The sequence below is a fragment of the Pongo abelii genome, chromosome 12 (assembly GCF_028885655.2).
Source record: "Pongo abelii isolate AG06213 chromosome 12, NHGRI_mPonAbe1-v2.0_pri, whole genome shotgun sequence".
NCBI classification, from domain to species: Eukaryota; Metazoa; Chordata; class Mammalia; order Primates; family Hominidae; genus Pongo; species Pongo abelii.
Genome location: NC_071997.2, coordinates 131,578,832 through 131,596,154, shown reverse-complemented (window position 1 = coordinate 131,596,154; position 17,323 = coordinate 131,578,832). Strand labels below are relative to the sequence as shown.

Sequence of the window (17,323 nt, the reverse complement as noted above, 5' to 3'; positions counted from 1 at the left end):
GACACTGAGGTGACTGGTGGGATGCACGGCTGGAGGGACCAGGCCCAGATGGAGGAGGGGTGGGGCTGGAGGGCCTGGGTGGAGGAGGGCAGGGGGCAGGTGCACTGTTGAGTCAAAGGCCAGAGCGGAGATGGCTTGGACTACACAGGGAGGAGCAGGGTCTTCAGCAGGGCAGGGTGGGGTCTAACCTGCAGGTACATGTTGAGGGTGGGGACTCCTGGGGACAGTGGTGTTGGAGATGTGGGGGCGGGGCTGCTCTCTGAATGGGTTTCATACTTCTGATTTTATTAAAGAAATATAAGACATTGAATTCTGCATTCCTAAGCACAATTATCTTAAGAATCAGCGAGTCACACTTCCCGTATGTTTTCAACACCTCTGGCATGTCTTAAACAACAGACAGCATTAACAAGTCTGGGACTCTCTGTGGCCCGAAGCACTTTCACCAGACGGGTCCATGATGGAGCTCCTTGGGTTCTAGGTTTTCCTTGAGACTCCTAAATTTTTTCCATTTCCTTTTCTGCCCGCTGCCTTCTGCCTGTCAGCCATGACCCAGACCTCAGGTGCATTCTGATGGCTCTCTCCACGGAAGTGGACTCAGGGTCCGCCCCCCCACCCGCCCTCACCCTGCCCCACGTCCCTCCTCCACATCAGGGGGATGATGAATTCAGCCATGTGCAACATCATGGACATCCTTAAAGCAAATTATAGTGGAGGGTGAATTACAGTGCTTGGGGAATCCCTGAGCAAAGCCAGTAGGCCTCACACGTGATCTAAATCTTGCTTGATTTGAAACAGAAGAGAAACTTAACTGGAGATTTTTTTTTTTTTTTTTTTTTTGCAAATGCCTGGATTAAAGAAAAATGAAATATAAGCCTGACCATTCTGAAACTGCCAACTAACCTGTTTAACTAGAAACCTTCCAGCAGGACAGACCGAATAATGCAAAACTGAAGCCAAAGTTTTTCTCCAATGACGTCTACATCCACCTGCAAAGCCTGCCCCTGGGTCCTGCAGTAGAGCCTGAACCTTTCTTTGGTTTGGTGCTTCCTGATTCATAAATCATGTTCACTCAAAAAAAACTCTTTAAAAAATGTATTGTGCCTCAGTTTACATTTTAACAACCTCAAGACCAGGGTCTCAGCCGGCAGCAGTGAGTTCCTGCTTGGCTCTTCCAAGAGGCCCTGCTGCTGTCTTGGGCACCTCTGCCCCAGCTGCCGGGTGGGCTCCACTGACGCTCCTGGGAGAATCTCTGCTGACCACACAACGATGTTGGCACTGGGAGCTGTGATCTGGGGAGACTTAGATCTGAGCTGGTTTCTCTCCTTCTGTGGTGACAGCTACAGTTTTCATTAAGAATTTACAGCATCTGGATCTAAAATCTCCTATGCTCAAGGCTTCACACATTGTATTCCCCCAAAAATAAAACACCTGCTCAGAATTTGGTCACTTGTTGTTATAAAAGTAAGCCACAGAGGGCCCCTGCCCCTTGGCTCCTGGGTGGTTTATTTTTTCTCTGCAGGCTGAGATCTCTTAGTGCCAAAGCCCACTAGGACCAAGCTCAAATTTATTCATGCCCAATTGTGATAAAAATAGCCCAAACAAGCAGATTTTTAGCCACTTGGAGCCTACCTCTTTGCATCTTCCACAAAACCTCTCCCAGCATCTCAGGGCATTGGTAAGATACAGCCTCGTGGTCATCAGACCCCAGGTCGCTGCTGTCTGTGGAGTTGCCTGCCCAGAGAATCCCCCTCCACCTCACCATGTTGCTGAGTACTGTCACCAGACACAGAGACTCTCTGACACCCCACCGTGAGTTCCTCACCGTCCTCCCCATCTGGGTGGTGGTCCCTCACCTTAGCCTCTGGATGGTCCCCTGCCTTGAGGGATGTTCCCTCTTCTTCTGCACCTGTGCCCAAGAACCACCCCAAAGGCATGTGTGTGTCTCTGCCTCCCCGATCCTAACTTTTGCCTTGCTCAGCCCTGAGTTCCCAGAGCTTCCCCATGCCCATTAAGTTGCTAAGTTCCCCTCCAGTGGTCTCCTAAGCCGCTTCAGCGTCCCTCTCAGTCACCAGCACCTGGTTCCCCACCCACACCTTCCCATCCTTGCCTGGGCTGGTACCGACTCACTAGGTCCCTTCCTGCCCAAGGGGAGGTGACCTGGCCTCTCCAGGCACCCAGAGAGACTGTAACCATGTCCTTGTGTGGCACTAGCTCTCTGGCCTGGGTATGGTTGCCTTTCTCTTTACTGTTTTTGACTAGTGTGTCGGCTATCTCGGGTGAAATTTTCAGCTTAACACTCCATGCAGGAGGTCCCCAGACAATATTCTCAGCACATCACCATATGGCTGTCCTGATGGTACATATTATATCTTATAGAACATATTAATCTTATAGAACATATTAATACATGGGCTTCCTTACTTGATCCTAAAAATCCAAATATGTTTTAGAATTGTCATTGCAACTTCCCATCAACATGTTTAGCATTTGTTTTGTTTAGGTTTGCTTTGGTTTTTCACACATGGGATTAAAGAATTAAGGTAGATATTTGTTTCTGATACATCATTTTTAACTTAGAGAATTTATATTCCTTTTGATTAATTCTGGTGATTAAGCTTTGCTGCTATATCCTTGCTGGGTCAGATGATGAATTTTTTATTCCAGTTATGAAGGGCATGTGGGTCCTCTGCAGTGAGTTTGGACTTTTATGTTTGAGGCTCACCAACATTCCTCAAAAGGTTTTGGATAATTAAATCTCGCATTAATCATTTCCCTCTTATTGTCTAAAATGTCACCCATGTTTCTTTCTGATCGCGTTTGGCTTTTGTTTTCGTTTTGTTTCTTCCTTTTGTTTCTAACTCGGAGGCACAGTGTTTTCTTTTCCTGCTCTCTCGTTCCTTCCTGAAGGTTGTTTCTTGTCCCTCACCAGCCACTGCTGCCCACTGTGCTGCATTTCCACTGTGCTGCGTTTCCACTGGGCTGCGTTTCCACTGGGCTGCGTTTCCAATGTGCTGCGTTTCCACTGTGCTGCATTTCCACTGTGCTGCATTTCCTGCATTTCCACTGTGCTGCATTTCCACTGTGCTGCGTTTCCACTGGGCTGCGTTTCCTGCATTTCCACTGAGCTGCATTTCCACTGGGCTGCGTTTCCACTGTGCTGCATTTCCTGCATTTCCACTGTGCTGCATTTCCACTGTGCTGCATTTCCACTGTGCTGCGTTTCCACTGTGCTGCATTTCCTGCATTTCCACTGAGCTGCATTTCCACTGTGCTGCATTTTCACTGAGCTGCATTTCCAATGTGCTGCATTTCCACTGAGCTGCATTTCCACTGAGCTGCATTTCCTGCATTTCCACTGAGCTGCATTTCCACTGTGCTGCATTTTCACTGTGCTGCATTTCCTGCATTTCCACTGTGCTGCATTTCCACTGTGCTGCATTTCCACTGTGCTGCGTTTCCACTGGGCTGCATTTCCTGCATTTCCACTGAGCTGCATTTCCACTGTGCTGCATTTTCACTGAGCTGCATTTCCGATGTGCTGCATTTCCACTGTGCTGCATTTCCAATGTGCTGCATTTCCACTGTGCTACATTTCCACTGTGCTGCATTTTCACTGTGCTGCATTTCCACTGTGCTGCATTTCCAATGTGCTGCATTTCCACTGTGCTACATTTCCACTGTGCTGCATTTTCACTGTGCTGCATTTCCACTGTGCTGCATTTCCACTGTGCTGCATTTCCTGCATTTCCACTGTGCTGCATTTCCACTGTGCTGCATTTTCACTGTGCTGCATTTCCGATGTGCTGCATTTCCACTGTGCTGCATTTCCAATGTGCTGCATTTCCACTGTGCTACATTTCCACTGTGCTACATTTCCACTGAGCTGCATTTTCACTGTGCTGCATTTCCACTGTGCTGCATTTTCACTGTGCTGCATTTCCGATGTGCTGCATTTCCACTGTGCTGCATTTCCAATGTGCTGCATTTCCACTGTGCTACATTTCCACTGTGCTACATTTCCACTGTGCTGCATTTTCACTGTGCTGCATTTCCACTGTGCTGCATTTCCACTGTGCTGCATTTCCACTGTGCTACATTTCCACTGAGCTGCATTTCCTGCATTTCCACTGAGCTGCATTTCCACTGTGCTGCATTTCCACTGAGCTGCATTTCCACTGTGCTGCATTTCCACTGTGCTGCATTTTCTGCATTTCCAAGCAACCTTTGGGTGTTGGCTGCAATGATATCTTTAAGACAATGTTATTTGGAATTAACTTTTGAAATTCTAAATGTCGAAATGGTGGATTTTAAAACTCATCCATTTCTACTAGTTTTCTTGCTTTATGATGTGATGTCTGCATGTCACAGGTGGATGGCACAGTTTCTAAGGCTTGTTTTTCCTTTGTTGGTGTTTTCCTAATTGCCTAGGACATATCACATAAAATTACTTAACAAGTAGTGGAAAAGAGTTATTTTTCTTTCACTATTTCACCTGGACTTTTTGTTTGTATGGTGTAGTCAGTGCCACAGGAGCTACCTTGTTGAAAGAGAAGGGGGCAGGCTGCTTTTCGTTTGTGTGGTGTAGCTAATGCCACACCTGGACTTCTTGTTTGTATGATGTGGTCAGTGCCACAGGAGCTACCATTTTGGAAGGGGATGGGGCAGGCTGCTTCTTGTTTCCATGGTGTAGTCAACGCCGCAGGAGGCACTATGTTGGAAGGGAATGGGGCAGGCTCCTTCTTGTTTATATGATCTAGTCATTGCCACAGGAGGTACCATGTTGTAAGTGAATAGAGCAGGCTCCCTCCTGTTTTCATGGTGTAGTCAGTGCCGCAGGACGTACCATTTTGGAAGGGGGTGGGGCAGGCTGCTTCTCATTTGTATGGTGTAGTCAGTGCTGCAGGAGGCACTACGTTGGAAGAGAATGGGCAGGCTCCTCCTTGTTGGTATGGTGTGGCCAGTGCCGCAGGAGCTACCATGTTGGAAGGGAATGGGGCAGACTCCTTCTTGTTGGTATGGTGTGGCCAGTGCCGCAGGAGCTACCATGTTGGAAGGGAATGGGGCAGACTCCTTCTTGTTGGTATGGTGTGGCCAGTGCCGCAGGAGCTACCATGTTGGAAGGGAATGGGGCAGACTCCTTCTTGTTGGTATGGTGTGGCCAGTGCCGCAGGAGCTACCATGTTGGAAGGGAATGGGGCAGACTCCTTCTTGTTGGTATGGTGTGGCCAGTGCCGCAGGAGCTACCATGTTGGAAGGGAATGGGGCAGACTCCTTCTTGTTGGTATGGTGTGGCCAGTGCCGCAGGAGCTACCATGTTGGAAGGGAATGGGGCAGACTCCTTCTTGTTGGTATGGTGTGGCCAGTGCCGCAGGAGCTACCATGTTGGAAGGGAATGGGGCAGACTCCTTCTTGTTGGTATGGTGTGGCCAGTGCCGCAGGAGCTACCATGTTGGAAGGGAATGGGGCAGACTCCTTCTTGTTGGTATGGTGTGGCCAGTGCCGCAGGAGCTACCATGTTGGAAGGGAATGGGGCAGACTCCTTCTTGTTGGTATGGTGTGGCCAGTGCCGCAGGAGCTACCATGTTGGAAGGGAATGGGGCAGACTCCTTCTTGTTGGTATGGTGTGGCCAGTGCCGCAGGAGCTACCATGTTGGAAGGGAATGGGGCAGACTCCTTCTTGTTGGTATGGTGTGGCCAGTGCCGCAGGAGCTACCATGTTGGAAGGGAATGGGGCAGACTCCTTCTTGTTGGTATGGTGTGGCCAGTGCCGCAGGAGCTACCATGTTGGAAGGGAATGGGGCAGACTCCTTCTTGTTGGTATGGTGTGGCCAGTGCCGCAGGAGCTACCATGTTGGAAGGGAATGGGGCAGACTCCTTCTTGTTGGTATGGTGTGGCCAGTGCCGCAGGAGCTACCATGTTGGAAGGGAATGGGGCAGACTCCTTCTTGTTGGTATGGTGTGGCCAGTGCCGCAGGAGCTACCATGTTGGAAGGGAATGGGGCAGACTCCTTCTTGTTGGTATGGTGTGGCCAGTGCCGCAGGAGCTACCATGTTGGAAGGGAATGGGGCAGACTCCTTCTTGTTGGTATGGTGTGGCCAGTGCCGCAGGAGGCACTATGTTGGAAGGGAATGGGGCAGACTCCTTCTTGTTGGTATGGTGTGGCCAGTGCTGCAGGACGTGTCATGTTGGAAGAGAATGGGGCAGGCCCATTGTAAATTTTGAGTCTGTTTTTCTTTTCACTTTGTCCTAAAGGAAATTATCAAGTCTCTGCATAAGCCCCTATTTTTTAACATGGTGGCGGGGGAGGTGTGCATGCATGGCAAACTGATCCCTTTAAAAATTTTAGAATCTCTAAATATAAAGCTTAAGATATTAGGAATGCTGTTGATAACTGTGCATTTGGGGTGAAGGTGTTTTGGTAGTATCATTTAAAGGATTTCCAGCTTCTTTCTGTTTCTGTTACCAACCTGTGGAGACCTCTTCATCATCCTGGACTCAGATCAGGGTCCTCGACTCCCCTATGCTCCCAGCCAGCTGAGGTTGTTGTTCCCCACCTGTGTGTTTTTATAGAAGTCTAGGAGCTGGGGGGTAGAAGGGTGGGTGTGGGCTGGGGTCACGTCACTTGCAGGTTGCCTTTGCTAGAAGCAGTCACATCGGCTGAGAACAGAATCCCCAGGGCCTGAGGATATCCTGCAGAAATTTGGGTTTTAGTGTGTAGCTTGGCATCAGCCTAGAGATAAGACAAATTCTGTTTTAAAAATCAAGTGCTCCATGGCGGGATGGTGATATGGTTGGCTGTGTCCCCATCCAAATCTCATTTGAATTCCCACATGTTGTGGGAGGGTCCTGGTGGGAGGTAATTGAATCATGGGGGCAGGTCTTTCCTGTGATGTTCTCATGACAGTGAGTAAGTCTCACGAGATTTGACAGTTTTATAAGGGGAAGTTCCCCTGCACAAGCTCTCTTTCTGCCTGCTGCCATCCATGTAAGAAGACATGACCTGCTCCTCCTTGCCTTCCATCATGATTGTGAGGCCTCCCCAGCCACGTGGAACCATAAGTCCATTAAGCCTCTTTTTCTTCTCAGTCTCGGGTATGTCTTTATCAGCAGCATGAAAACAGACTAATACAGATGGAGTAGGGGAGGGCTACTGAAGAACTGAAGCCTCTCAGCTGCTGGAAATAGATGCAGTCGGGGTGGAATTACTCACGGCCAGTCCTCCAGAGGCAGCGGGGTCATTGTGGAGATCTGTGTGCCACAATAGCTAGAAAACAAAGGGGCCACGAGCCACTGTTTGCTCTGTCGTCTAAATCAATGGACTATCTTATCACATGCAATGTTAGTGTATTACATATGATTTTTCATAAGCAGAAATACAAATATATATTATATACTGTAAGATAGTATTCATTATATATAGTATTCATCAAATATGATGAATTCACATAGATACTTCATATAGAATTTGCCTTCAGTTTTACATTGATACACGTGATAAGAACTGCTCTGTGTGTTCTTGAGAAAGTGCTCACATTCCCGTGCATAATGGAAAAGCCATCGTATTTTGAAATACAACGTGAAATTCCAGCCACCACTTTGTCAGTTACAAGCTGCTTAAACTTCACGTCTTGCTTAGATTCTCAAATTCTCTGCATCTGGAAAATGGCAAAAGATAGTGATGCTCATTTCTAGGGTTGTCATGAGGCTGAAGTGAGAAAATGCAGCAGAAATATTTTGTGAGCAATAATGCTACAAAGGTCAGCGATTGTTTATGTAAATAATGGCCACCTTTGAAGCCCCTTTCTTCAAAGAGTCTGAGTCTTGGTTCTTGAAGAGGTGTAATTTATCTTTGAAAAATTGCATTATTTCTGGCTGGGCCTGTTGGCTCATGCCTGTAATCCCAGCACTTTGGGAGGCTGAGGTGGGGGGATTGCTTGAGCCCAGGAGCTCAAGACCAGCCTGGGCAACAAAGCAATACCTCATCTCTAAAAGAAAAAACAAAAAAAAAAGAAAAATTTGTTATTTCTTGAGTTTTGATCTGATGAACTACTGCAGTAAACCACTGTGTCTCACAGTGTTGTAAGTGAATGGAGCAGGCTCCTTCTTGTTTGTATGGTGTAGGCAATGCTGCAGGAACTACCATGTTGGAAGGGAATGGGGCAGGCTCCTTCTTGTTTGTATGATCTAGTCATTGCTGCAGGACGTACCATGTTGGATAAGTGGCACAGTGGATAGAATCTATCGCCATAGTGACCATGAGTGGATTCCTGCTATTAAATTGGAGTACAACTTACACAGGACTTGGGGGTGAATCTGGAGGCACAGGTGGCCGAGTCTCCCATGGGCCTGCACCCCCAGATGAGGGGCCCCCAGATGGAGATCGAGGACTTTACACCCCAGAGGGCTGCTTTCTGGCCCCTCCCAGATTTTGACGTCTACCCAGAGGGGACCATTGTTTTGATCTTCATCACCATAGTTAGTTTTCCCTGACCTGGCTTTTATAGGAAGGAAGTTAGATGGTAACCCCTGGGCCTGGCTTCTCCACCTCCAGGATTTAGTTGCTCCTGCCTTGCTGAGGGAGACACTCATCGTTACAGGGCAAGCATGGGCGCCTCTCTGCTGAGCGCTGATCAGTGCTGCCAAGTGGCTGCTCCAATCTGCATTCCCAGGAGCAAAGTGTAAGAGCCCCACAGCCCTCACCAATCCCTGTCACTGTGAGCCCTTTCATTTTAGCCCTTCTTGAGTGGAGGGTGGCATTTCCTGTGGTTTAACTTTACATTTTCCTGGTGACTAATTATCTTGAGCACTTTTAAAATACATTCATTGGCCATTTGGAGACTCTTTTTGGGGATGTGCCAGTTCAAATATTTTTCCCATTTTTTAATGAATCTTTTTTGATTTATAGATGCTCATATTTTCTAAATATGTCTTCAGTGAGAAATATGTTTTACAAATGTCTTCTCCCAGCTGAGATTGGCCTTTTCACTCTCCATGCTGTCTTTTGAAGAAACGTTGTTCATATTTTTAATGAAGTCCCACTTATCAATTACTTATTTCATGGAAAGAAAACTTTTTTTGTTGTGTTTAAGAATCTTGCTTTCTCTGAAGGATGTGAAGGTATTTTTCTTGTGTTTTCTGCTGAAAATGTTACTGTTTTACATGTCATATTTAGATCTGTGACCCATCTCATTTAATGTTTTCAGCAACATACAAGGTGGCAACCATGAGGGGTGTATGTGTGTGTGTGTGTGTGTGTGTGTGTGTGTGTCTGGGTGTGTGTGTGTATATTGTAAACCAAAAATAAAATTCTAAGTCCTGCGATCATCTGATTTGACCCCTCCTGTTGGCAAGGGCATTCCAAAGCTAACCTGAAAAACTAATCCGACCATGATGGGGAGAGTGAGGTCAGACGTGCCTCATGACACCCTCCTCCCTTTTAGAACTTCTGCTAGAGCAGACTACTTAACTCTGAGAAGAAACATTTACAATCTCTTCTCTCAGAAGCCTGCTGCCTGGAGACTTCACCTGCACAATGAAACCTTGGTCACCACAACCCGTGTCTTAACCCAGACAATCCTAAGTCCTTAGACGAAAACTTTACTCTTTCAAAAAATTGCCACTCAGAAAATTTTTGAATCTACCTTTGACCTAGAAGCCCCTGCTTCCAGATGTCCTCCCTTTCTGGACTGAACTAATGTACATCTTACATGTATTTGATTGATGTCTTGTGTCTCCCTAAAATGTATGAAACTAAGCTGTGCCTCAACCACCTTGGACACATGTTCTCAGGATCTCCTGAGGGCTGAATCATTGGCCATTGGTCACTCATATTTGGCTCAGAATAAATCTCTTCAACTATTTTACAGAGCTTGACTCTTCATCGACAATATCCATAGGTGTGTGTATATATAGAGGCGTGTATATATAGGTAGATTTGTGTGTGTGTGTGTATATATAATACACACACATATATAATAAAGAGAGGTCTATATAGAGGGGTGTGTGTGTGTATGTATAGATATGTGTGTGTAAAAGCATGTGTATATGATATTTAATTTATTCAGAGCCATCCTTTACCTGGTGAACTGCGCCCGTGCCTGTATCATAAATCGAGTAGCCATATGTGTGTGGGCAAGGACTGCTAGACTCTTACCATTATGTATACAATTATGAGAGAGAGGGAGAGAACGTGAGTTAAGCAATTAGCCACACTTCTCTTTAAGCCTACTGAGAAAAAGACACAGGGACCCAGCAGACACCAGAACACCTTGTTGGGGCAGCTCTGCACTGGGGCGCAGGCGGCAGAAGCCTCATGGGATTCTGTCCAGCAGGAAGAGAGGCCGGCTTCAACCCCTCCTGCCTGACAGCGCAGGGGTCCTGCCTGGCCTGGGAGGAGCCCGGGATTGGAGGCAGGGGCTGCTCCTGCCTCCAGAGGTTTCCAGGAGACCGCATGTTGTGCCCTGCCGGCATCCGCACATTTGTGTTGTACACACTCCCAGACGAGGACACTCATAGACTCCCTCCGGCCGCGCGTGGGAGCCGGGCCTGTGGTTTGCATCTCGCTGTGCTCCACGCAGCTCCTGCACGCATCGGCTGGGCTCGCAGATGTCGGGTCCGCCTCCTTTCCTCTCCCCTGAGCCTCTGCCGAGCCGTCCAGACCCGAGGGTCGGCTGCTCCCTTCCCCGCCTGAGTCACTTCCGTGACTCGCTTCATCCTCAGAGCCATCCCCTTCCCATGGGTAACGTGGGAAGAACACCCACCTCGCAGGGTTGTTTTCGGTTGAAAGGCAGCACTCGTCAGGCTCCCCGCACGCCGTCCACAGCCGGGCATCGTACGAGTTACGGCGACTGTCGCCTCTCGGCCACTCCTCGGCATCGGGCCTCTTGGCTCCTGGCCATGGCATCGACCACAGAAGGTCACAAACGGCCCAGTGTGCTTTTCCATGAGGGCAGTGGTGGGAGGCTCCTGCAGGTAAATGGCTGGAGAGTGATTGACGTGGGAATATCACGGCATCACAGAATCAGAGCACAGTTTTTCGTGGCGCAGGAGCATCCAGTGAGTGGTGAGCTCTAAAGGACCTGGTCCTCGAGGTAGCTCACACCCTCGATGATGGATGGAGCCAGGTCACAGGTGAAATATCCATCCAGACAGGACAGACTCAAGCCGGGACTGGGTTTCCCTGACGCCCGGCTTGCCAAATGTGCTTGCCTCCTGGATGCACAGAGAACGAACGTGGCGTGGACATTGTGGGCTGCAGGAAGCGATCCCACCAGGGATCGAAAAGCCAACTTCCTCCACAGCGGCCATTCTGCACTGAGCCTCCTTCATGGAGTTCATGTTCCATCCAATACAGCCTTAAAGCCCATGACCGATTCTGGGGGAGACGATCACGTCTGAAAGGAAAATTCCGTATAGTATTTAAGTTATTGGAAGAACCCTTAAGATCTACCTGGGTTTAACATATAATTTGCTATATGTAACTTGGTATATCATTCTCTATAGTCATTTGCCTAAAAATCATCAAAAATATAAATTCAATGTTGCATCTGCCATCCAGATATTTTGTTAAGAACACCTCATATCTGATGTCTGACAGCTATTTTCTTTTTTTCTACGTATTTGCCTTGAATTCACATTCACAGTCACCTTTTTTCCCTCTCACTTTGTTTTTCATTTGCATTTTGACCTAATTCATGAAATTATCCAGCAGGGAGAGACCTGATGGAGTTTTGCTGGAATGAAACTCCTTGACACAATCGTCTCCTTTTAAGAAGTGCCTGTAGATTGAAAGTTCAATTACTCAAAACAGTTTGCTAAAGAACAAATATGTGTCTATTAAGAGTTTAAGTTGAACTTGTAAATCTGTCAATGGCACTAAGATATCATTTAGCAATATTGACACTTGAAGTGATAAAAAACAGAAAATACCTTTGACCTCAAATAAATGTATTAGTCTTTAAGAAAAGAAGAGGTGGAATTGATCTTGGTGTCTTATGAAATCGCAGAACATACAATGGGTATAAATGATGCCAGAATAAACAAGATTTTCAAAGTTCTTGGAAAAAGCTGAGCTCATGCCGATTATAGAAAGCGTTTGCAACTTTTGAAGGGTTTTCCTCTGAGGGTGCAAATGTCCCTCAGGGATCATGCTGGTGATAATCCCAGCTCACAAACTGACTGGTCTTAATTGCCTTCAATCAAGTAGCTCCAGCAGGAGACGGGAAAAATCACTGCTGAGTTTCCTCATACTTCCGGCCACCTGACAGGGTGTCAGGCGTTTTTGGGGACAAAATGAATCCTTGCACACCTGGCCCAGCAGGACTGCAGGGTGTTGGCTGCTCCTGGGTGAGCACCTCCCAAACAGAGAAGCAAACCCCCTCATCCCGTGTCCCGCTGCTGCCCCGATGAGAAAGAGGTGCGGTTACAGGAGTGGAAAGATGACTTCTTCCACGGTTTCTCTCCCAGCGTATCACACTGCATTGCTGTGTGCTTCTTTTCATGGGCGGCACACATCTCTGGCACTCAGCTTGTCCGTGTGCTGTTACTGGATCGCCACATCTGGCAAACATATTGACCTGTGTCTTGCGGCCCCAGTCCACAGCTTTATGCTCAAGCTCTCTTCAAGATGGAAATTTAGAATTTCTTCTCTTTGGAATTCAGAAATCACAAAGTCTCAGTGCCAGGTGCCTGGGAGAGGGGAGCTAGGGTCCCAGGGAAATCAGAGTGACTCGGAGCCTCAGCAGGAGCACAGACTTCAGTCTCCCTCATAAAACTCTCCTCCAGAAATGTTTCTCTTTGCTCATTTTGTCAGCTTTATGAGCCTTTTTCCAATGCTGCCGTTAATCCAGATCTAAGAAAGGAACAGTGTGGTGCAATAGATTTCCACTGGGAAAGGGTCTTTCCAACAGGAGCTGATCAAAGTCTCAGAGGGACCCTTCTCAGTCCTGCTGACCTGCTGACCGTGAAGGTCAGGTAACACATTTGCGGAGTGTCCACAACAAACATCTGTGAGTGCTCTTGGGCCATTGTAATGTCCTAGTGAACTGCTGAAATATAAAAGTCAATCAGCAAAAAAAAATCACTGCTTAAGCAGTTAAATTAACGTTTCATTATTTTTAATTGAGTGATCTAGCACCTCCCTATGAGCCACACTTTATGGAATTTCAATAAAGACAAACCAACCATAATGAATCTGAACACTTTATTAAAGCAATCTTTCCAATCTTCAGATGCTGACGTATTGCAGCCGATTATACGCATTACTCTCCCATACATTTTTGCAAATTGAGCCACTTTGGTGTGCTGGAGATTAATGAAGTATTAATAATAGAATTATTCTCCCCTTATGGTCCCTGCAGACATAGAGAAGTAACCATGTCCCCAAGCCTCCTGCCGCTGCTGACCCCTCATTATCGAATGTGTCCTAGATGAGGTAGCAGCAGGTGCACGACAGTAGGAATAAAAGCTCCTCTCCTCTAATGTACCGAGCTGCGTGGAGGCCTTAGAGACTTTTAAACCAGAAGAGTCTCAGCTCTTCAGTCTACCTCAAGGACAAAACGGATCTTTCCTTCACAAATGTTGCCCAGGTTACAAACAGTTCTTAGTAGAACCTTAGTCCTTTCATTCCTGTGCAGAACATCTAAATCAGTCATATTTAATACGAATGACTAATGTATGTTATAACCATAAAGGCGATGGTAATTTATGACAAAACTACACTAATTTTTAAATATTTATATTCCCAAACACTCCAAATGTTTTAAAACGTTATTTATCTTGTCATGATTCTTGTAGACTTCACTCCTCGTATTTTCTAAGTGCGTACACATCAGATACATGGGAGGATTTTCAAAGCCTGCATCCTAGTCATGCCTGATTCTTTTGTCATGTGCTTACAAAGCCTCCCAATACCAGTTGTCCATGATGCGGCTTCAGACTCTGCAGACTCAGCCCTGGTTGTGTTGCATGACTCTGCAGCTGCCACACACAGAACCCCAGTGCTGGTTGTTCACACACGGGCGTGACTGACAGATACCAATGGAACCCGGATATCATGACAATGTTAGACCCAAAACAATCTGTATTTATTTTTAACAAAAGGAACCTTTGTTCCACAGAAAAATTTCTATTTTTCTCTTTGAATTGACTTTTATATTCTAATTCCCTCATATTTCCTTCCAAATGCAGAATAATTTATGCCTTGTAAATTGAGCCATTTTCTTCCAAATGTAGAATATTTTGTACTTGAAAGTCCTTTATTTTTAATATGTTTTACATATTTCTTTACCTATCCTCTACAGATATTTATGCTCATGTTATATATTTGATACATTAATTTATATATTCTTCACATTCATATAGTCTTACCATGCATTTATATATTTGAATATGTATTCTATTTTGTACGTTACTTTTTATGTATTTTATAAATTTAAATTTCATATTTAGAAAATGTTCAGTGAGCACAAGGGCCTCAGTGTTCATTGTTTTCTTCAAGATTGAATTATTTTTTACATATTATTAGAACACAATTGATTTAATAAGCACGGATCTATGACAGATGTTGGTAATTATTATGCATAGAGATAAATATTTATTGGAATTAGTTTACTGATGAGATGGGTGGAGTTTCAGTTAGTTTCTTCATCAGTTGGCTGAACATCACCTGTTGGCTGAGGGGCCATGCATCCTGGTTACCTGATAGCCTTCCGATTTCTGCCTTCTATCCTAGGAAATTATTAATAATTAATAGTGCTCCTGTCTCCTCAAAAGCATTCCACTTTGGTTAGGAATTATACGGTTGCCCTACATACTATAGATGAGACAGTTCAGCAGCAACCCTGTGATTATTTTTACCTTTGCAGATGGAAGGTGCCTAGAAACCTGCTCCTGTGACTATGTCACTGGGAAAAGTTTTGCCATAGTAATGCCATCTGGCCCTCAAAACTCCTTCTGAGATATAGAAGAAAATGAACATATAATGAGCTATCATTAAAATGATTTTTATTCATGTATCAGCAAACAATTCAATAACATTGTCCTCCAAATTTCTAAACAAAATATTGGAAAATACCTCATTTGTACAAAGAAGGATTAGTTACCAATCTTTAGTCTTTTATTTCCTCAGTTTCTAGAAGATGCTCCGAGACATATCAAGTGACTGTTAATTGTGCCTACACCCCTTCAACTTAGGGTCACCTTGCTTAACACAGTACACTCAGAACTAGGTGTGAAATCAAAATATTCAACACACCTTTACTTTATCATGCACTTCAAATACATTTTTGTCAGAATATATTTTGACCAATAGAACAAAACTGCAGACCAGCCTACTTATGGGAAACTTCACCATCTAGCCTATTGGCTGAATCCATTCTCATCGCCCAATCAAACAGCCAAATACAACTGACTCTCTCTCTCTCAGGAGAGACTTAACTTTATTTTTAACTTATTTTATTTTAATTCAAATTCATTTATTAATGGTTCCTTTGACAACCAGCTCACTTCTAAAATCAGAAAACCAGCAACTTCCTCAGTTCCCACAAGTTCGCCTGGACAATCACACAGGGCAGGAACAGGCACAACAAACTGGTGGCTTCATGGTGCTTTGATTAAAGGATATTTTATGCCACAGGATTTCAAATGATCTCTTTGTTTGGAACACCAGAAGTTTCTGTCCTCCAGAGAACTGCCCCGGTACATTCTAGAAGGGTGGGAGACCCTCCTTCGGAAAACAGGGGAGTGGGAAGGAACCCTGCAGGCAGCCACCTCCAGATAGCATGTGCTGAGCTCGGGAGAGGGTGCCTGTGGGAACCGAGCCTCTGGAATGAGCTCCCTTGAAGCCAGCCACAACTTGGGCCTACGGAAGGCCTTTCGGGTCTTCTGGGGAGCTGTGCCCCTTGGGCCTCCGGAGAGACTCCACTTATTCTCCCTGAGAATGGTGCCTTATATCTGGAACTCACTGCTTCTGTGTTCTTCTCCCCCATCTCAAACACATCCTTGCGTTTGTCTCCACAGAGACCACCCCAGATGGGGCGCCTCCAACACAGCCCTGGCACGATGGCTCCCTCCAGTCTACGAGGATGGCTTCAGTCAGCCCCGAGGCTGGAACCCCGGCTTCTTGTACAACGGGTTCCCACTGCCCCCGGTGGGTACTCAGAACACTGCTATCCTGGACTAAGATTGGGTCCTGTGATGCTGAGGGAAGGAAATAGCCTTTTACTGGGTTCTTGCTCATGCTGGGTGCCACGTGCAATTCCTTCAGATCCTCCCAGCCTGCCTTTGATGTAGCAATCACTGTTTCTGCCCTATGGCTTAGGAGCCAAGGCTCAGGGAGATTAAAATCTCTGAGTGAGTGGAACCCTGCAGATTTAAATTAAGTTTTCTCAACCCTAACACTTCTGTTCCTGAAAATCACTTCAGTGTTTTCAGATAAATTCCTTTATCCATCGTGTGGGCTAGGTACATCCCAAGATGATTATGAGTTCTGCAATCCACTTGTTGATGTAAAGATGACCGCTTTACTCCCAGAGGTGAATTTATTTGCTGAACAGTCATAGCCTAGTAGAATCTACTGGTCTATTTGGTCAAAAAATGGGTCATTTTTCTTGTGATTTAACTACTTATTTCAATGAATGAGCCAGTGTGTTTGCTCCTGTGCCATGTTCAGTGATGATATTATCTAGAAATACGGCAGTGGATGTTCTGTTTAGCCCAAAGAGCGCAGGTGGTAGGACTCAGGTCTGACTCAGACCAGCTGTGGACAGATACACCAGCACAAAGTTCCCCTACGAAAGCCAACAACTTTACCTAGGCAATTTTCCCAGGCGGGCTTTTAGTAAGAGGACCTGGTGTTCCCAGAAGCCGTGAGCAGCCCTGGGTAGAGCTGGAGTCTGTGTCACTGAAGACGGCTTGGTGCTCCCAGCAGCAGGGACAAGGCAATTGGGCTCACACTCTGCTCCCACTGGCTTCCTGCAAGTCGCTTGCCTTCTTGCCCTCAGTTGGACAATCCCTAAAACGGGATAACACTGTCTTACCCATCTTATGCTCAACAGTAGACCAGTTCAACCCCCGAGGCTTTTTAAACTCTCAGTATTATGAGATTATGATTCCGTAAACTCATATTTGCTCAGAATTATTTCACTATTGAGAAAAATCAGAGTTCAAGTGTCCTCAAATGAAATTGTGTTGGTTTTCTACTCAGCTGGGACAAATTGCTCCAAATTTAGTGGCTGAAAACAACATAAATGTGATCTTCCAGTTTCATAATCAGTGTCTGATGTCTCACTTGGCTCAAATCAAGGTGTTGCAGAGCTGGTT

At 46.0% G+C, this 17,323-nt stretch overlaps 1 protein-coding gene across 1 annotated transcript in view; it reads left to right on the top strand.

Moving 5' to 3' along the window:
* Positions 1-17,323, top strand: part of TPO (thyroid peroxidase) — a 124,235-nt gene that overhangs the window by 20,828 nt on the left and 86,084 nt on the right. Inside the window, exon 5 of the mRNA XM_063713806.1 lies at positions 16,022-16,151. Coding sequence (XP_063569876.1) covers positions 16,022-16,151 — 130 coding nt within the window. The remainder of the gene's footprint in view (positions 1-16,021; positions 16,152-17,323) is intronic.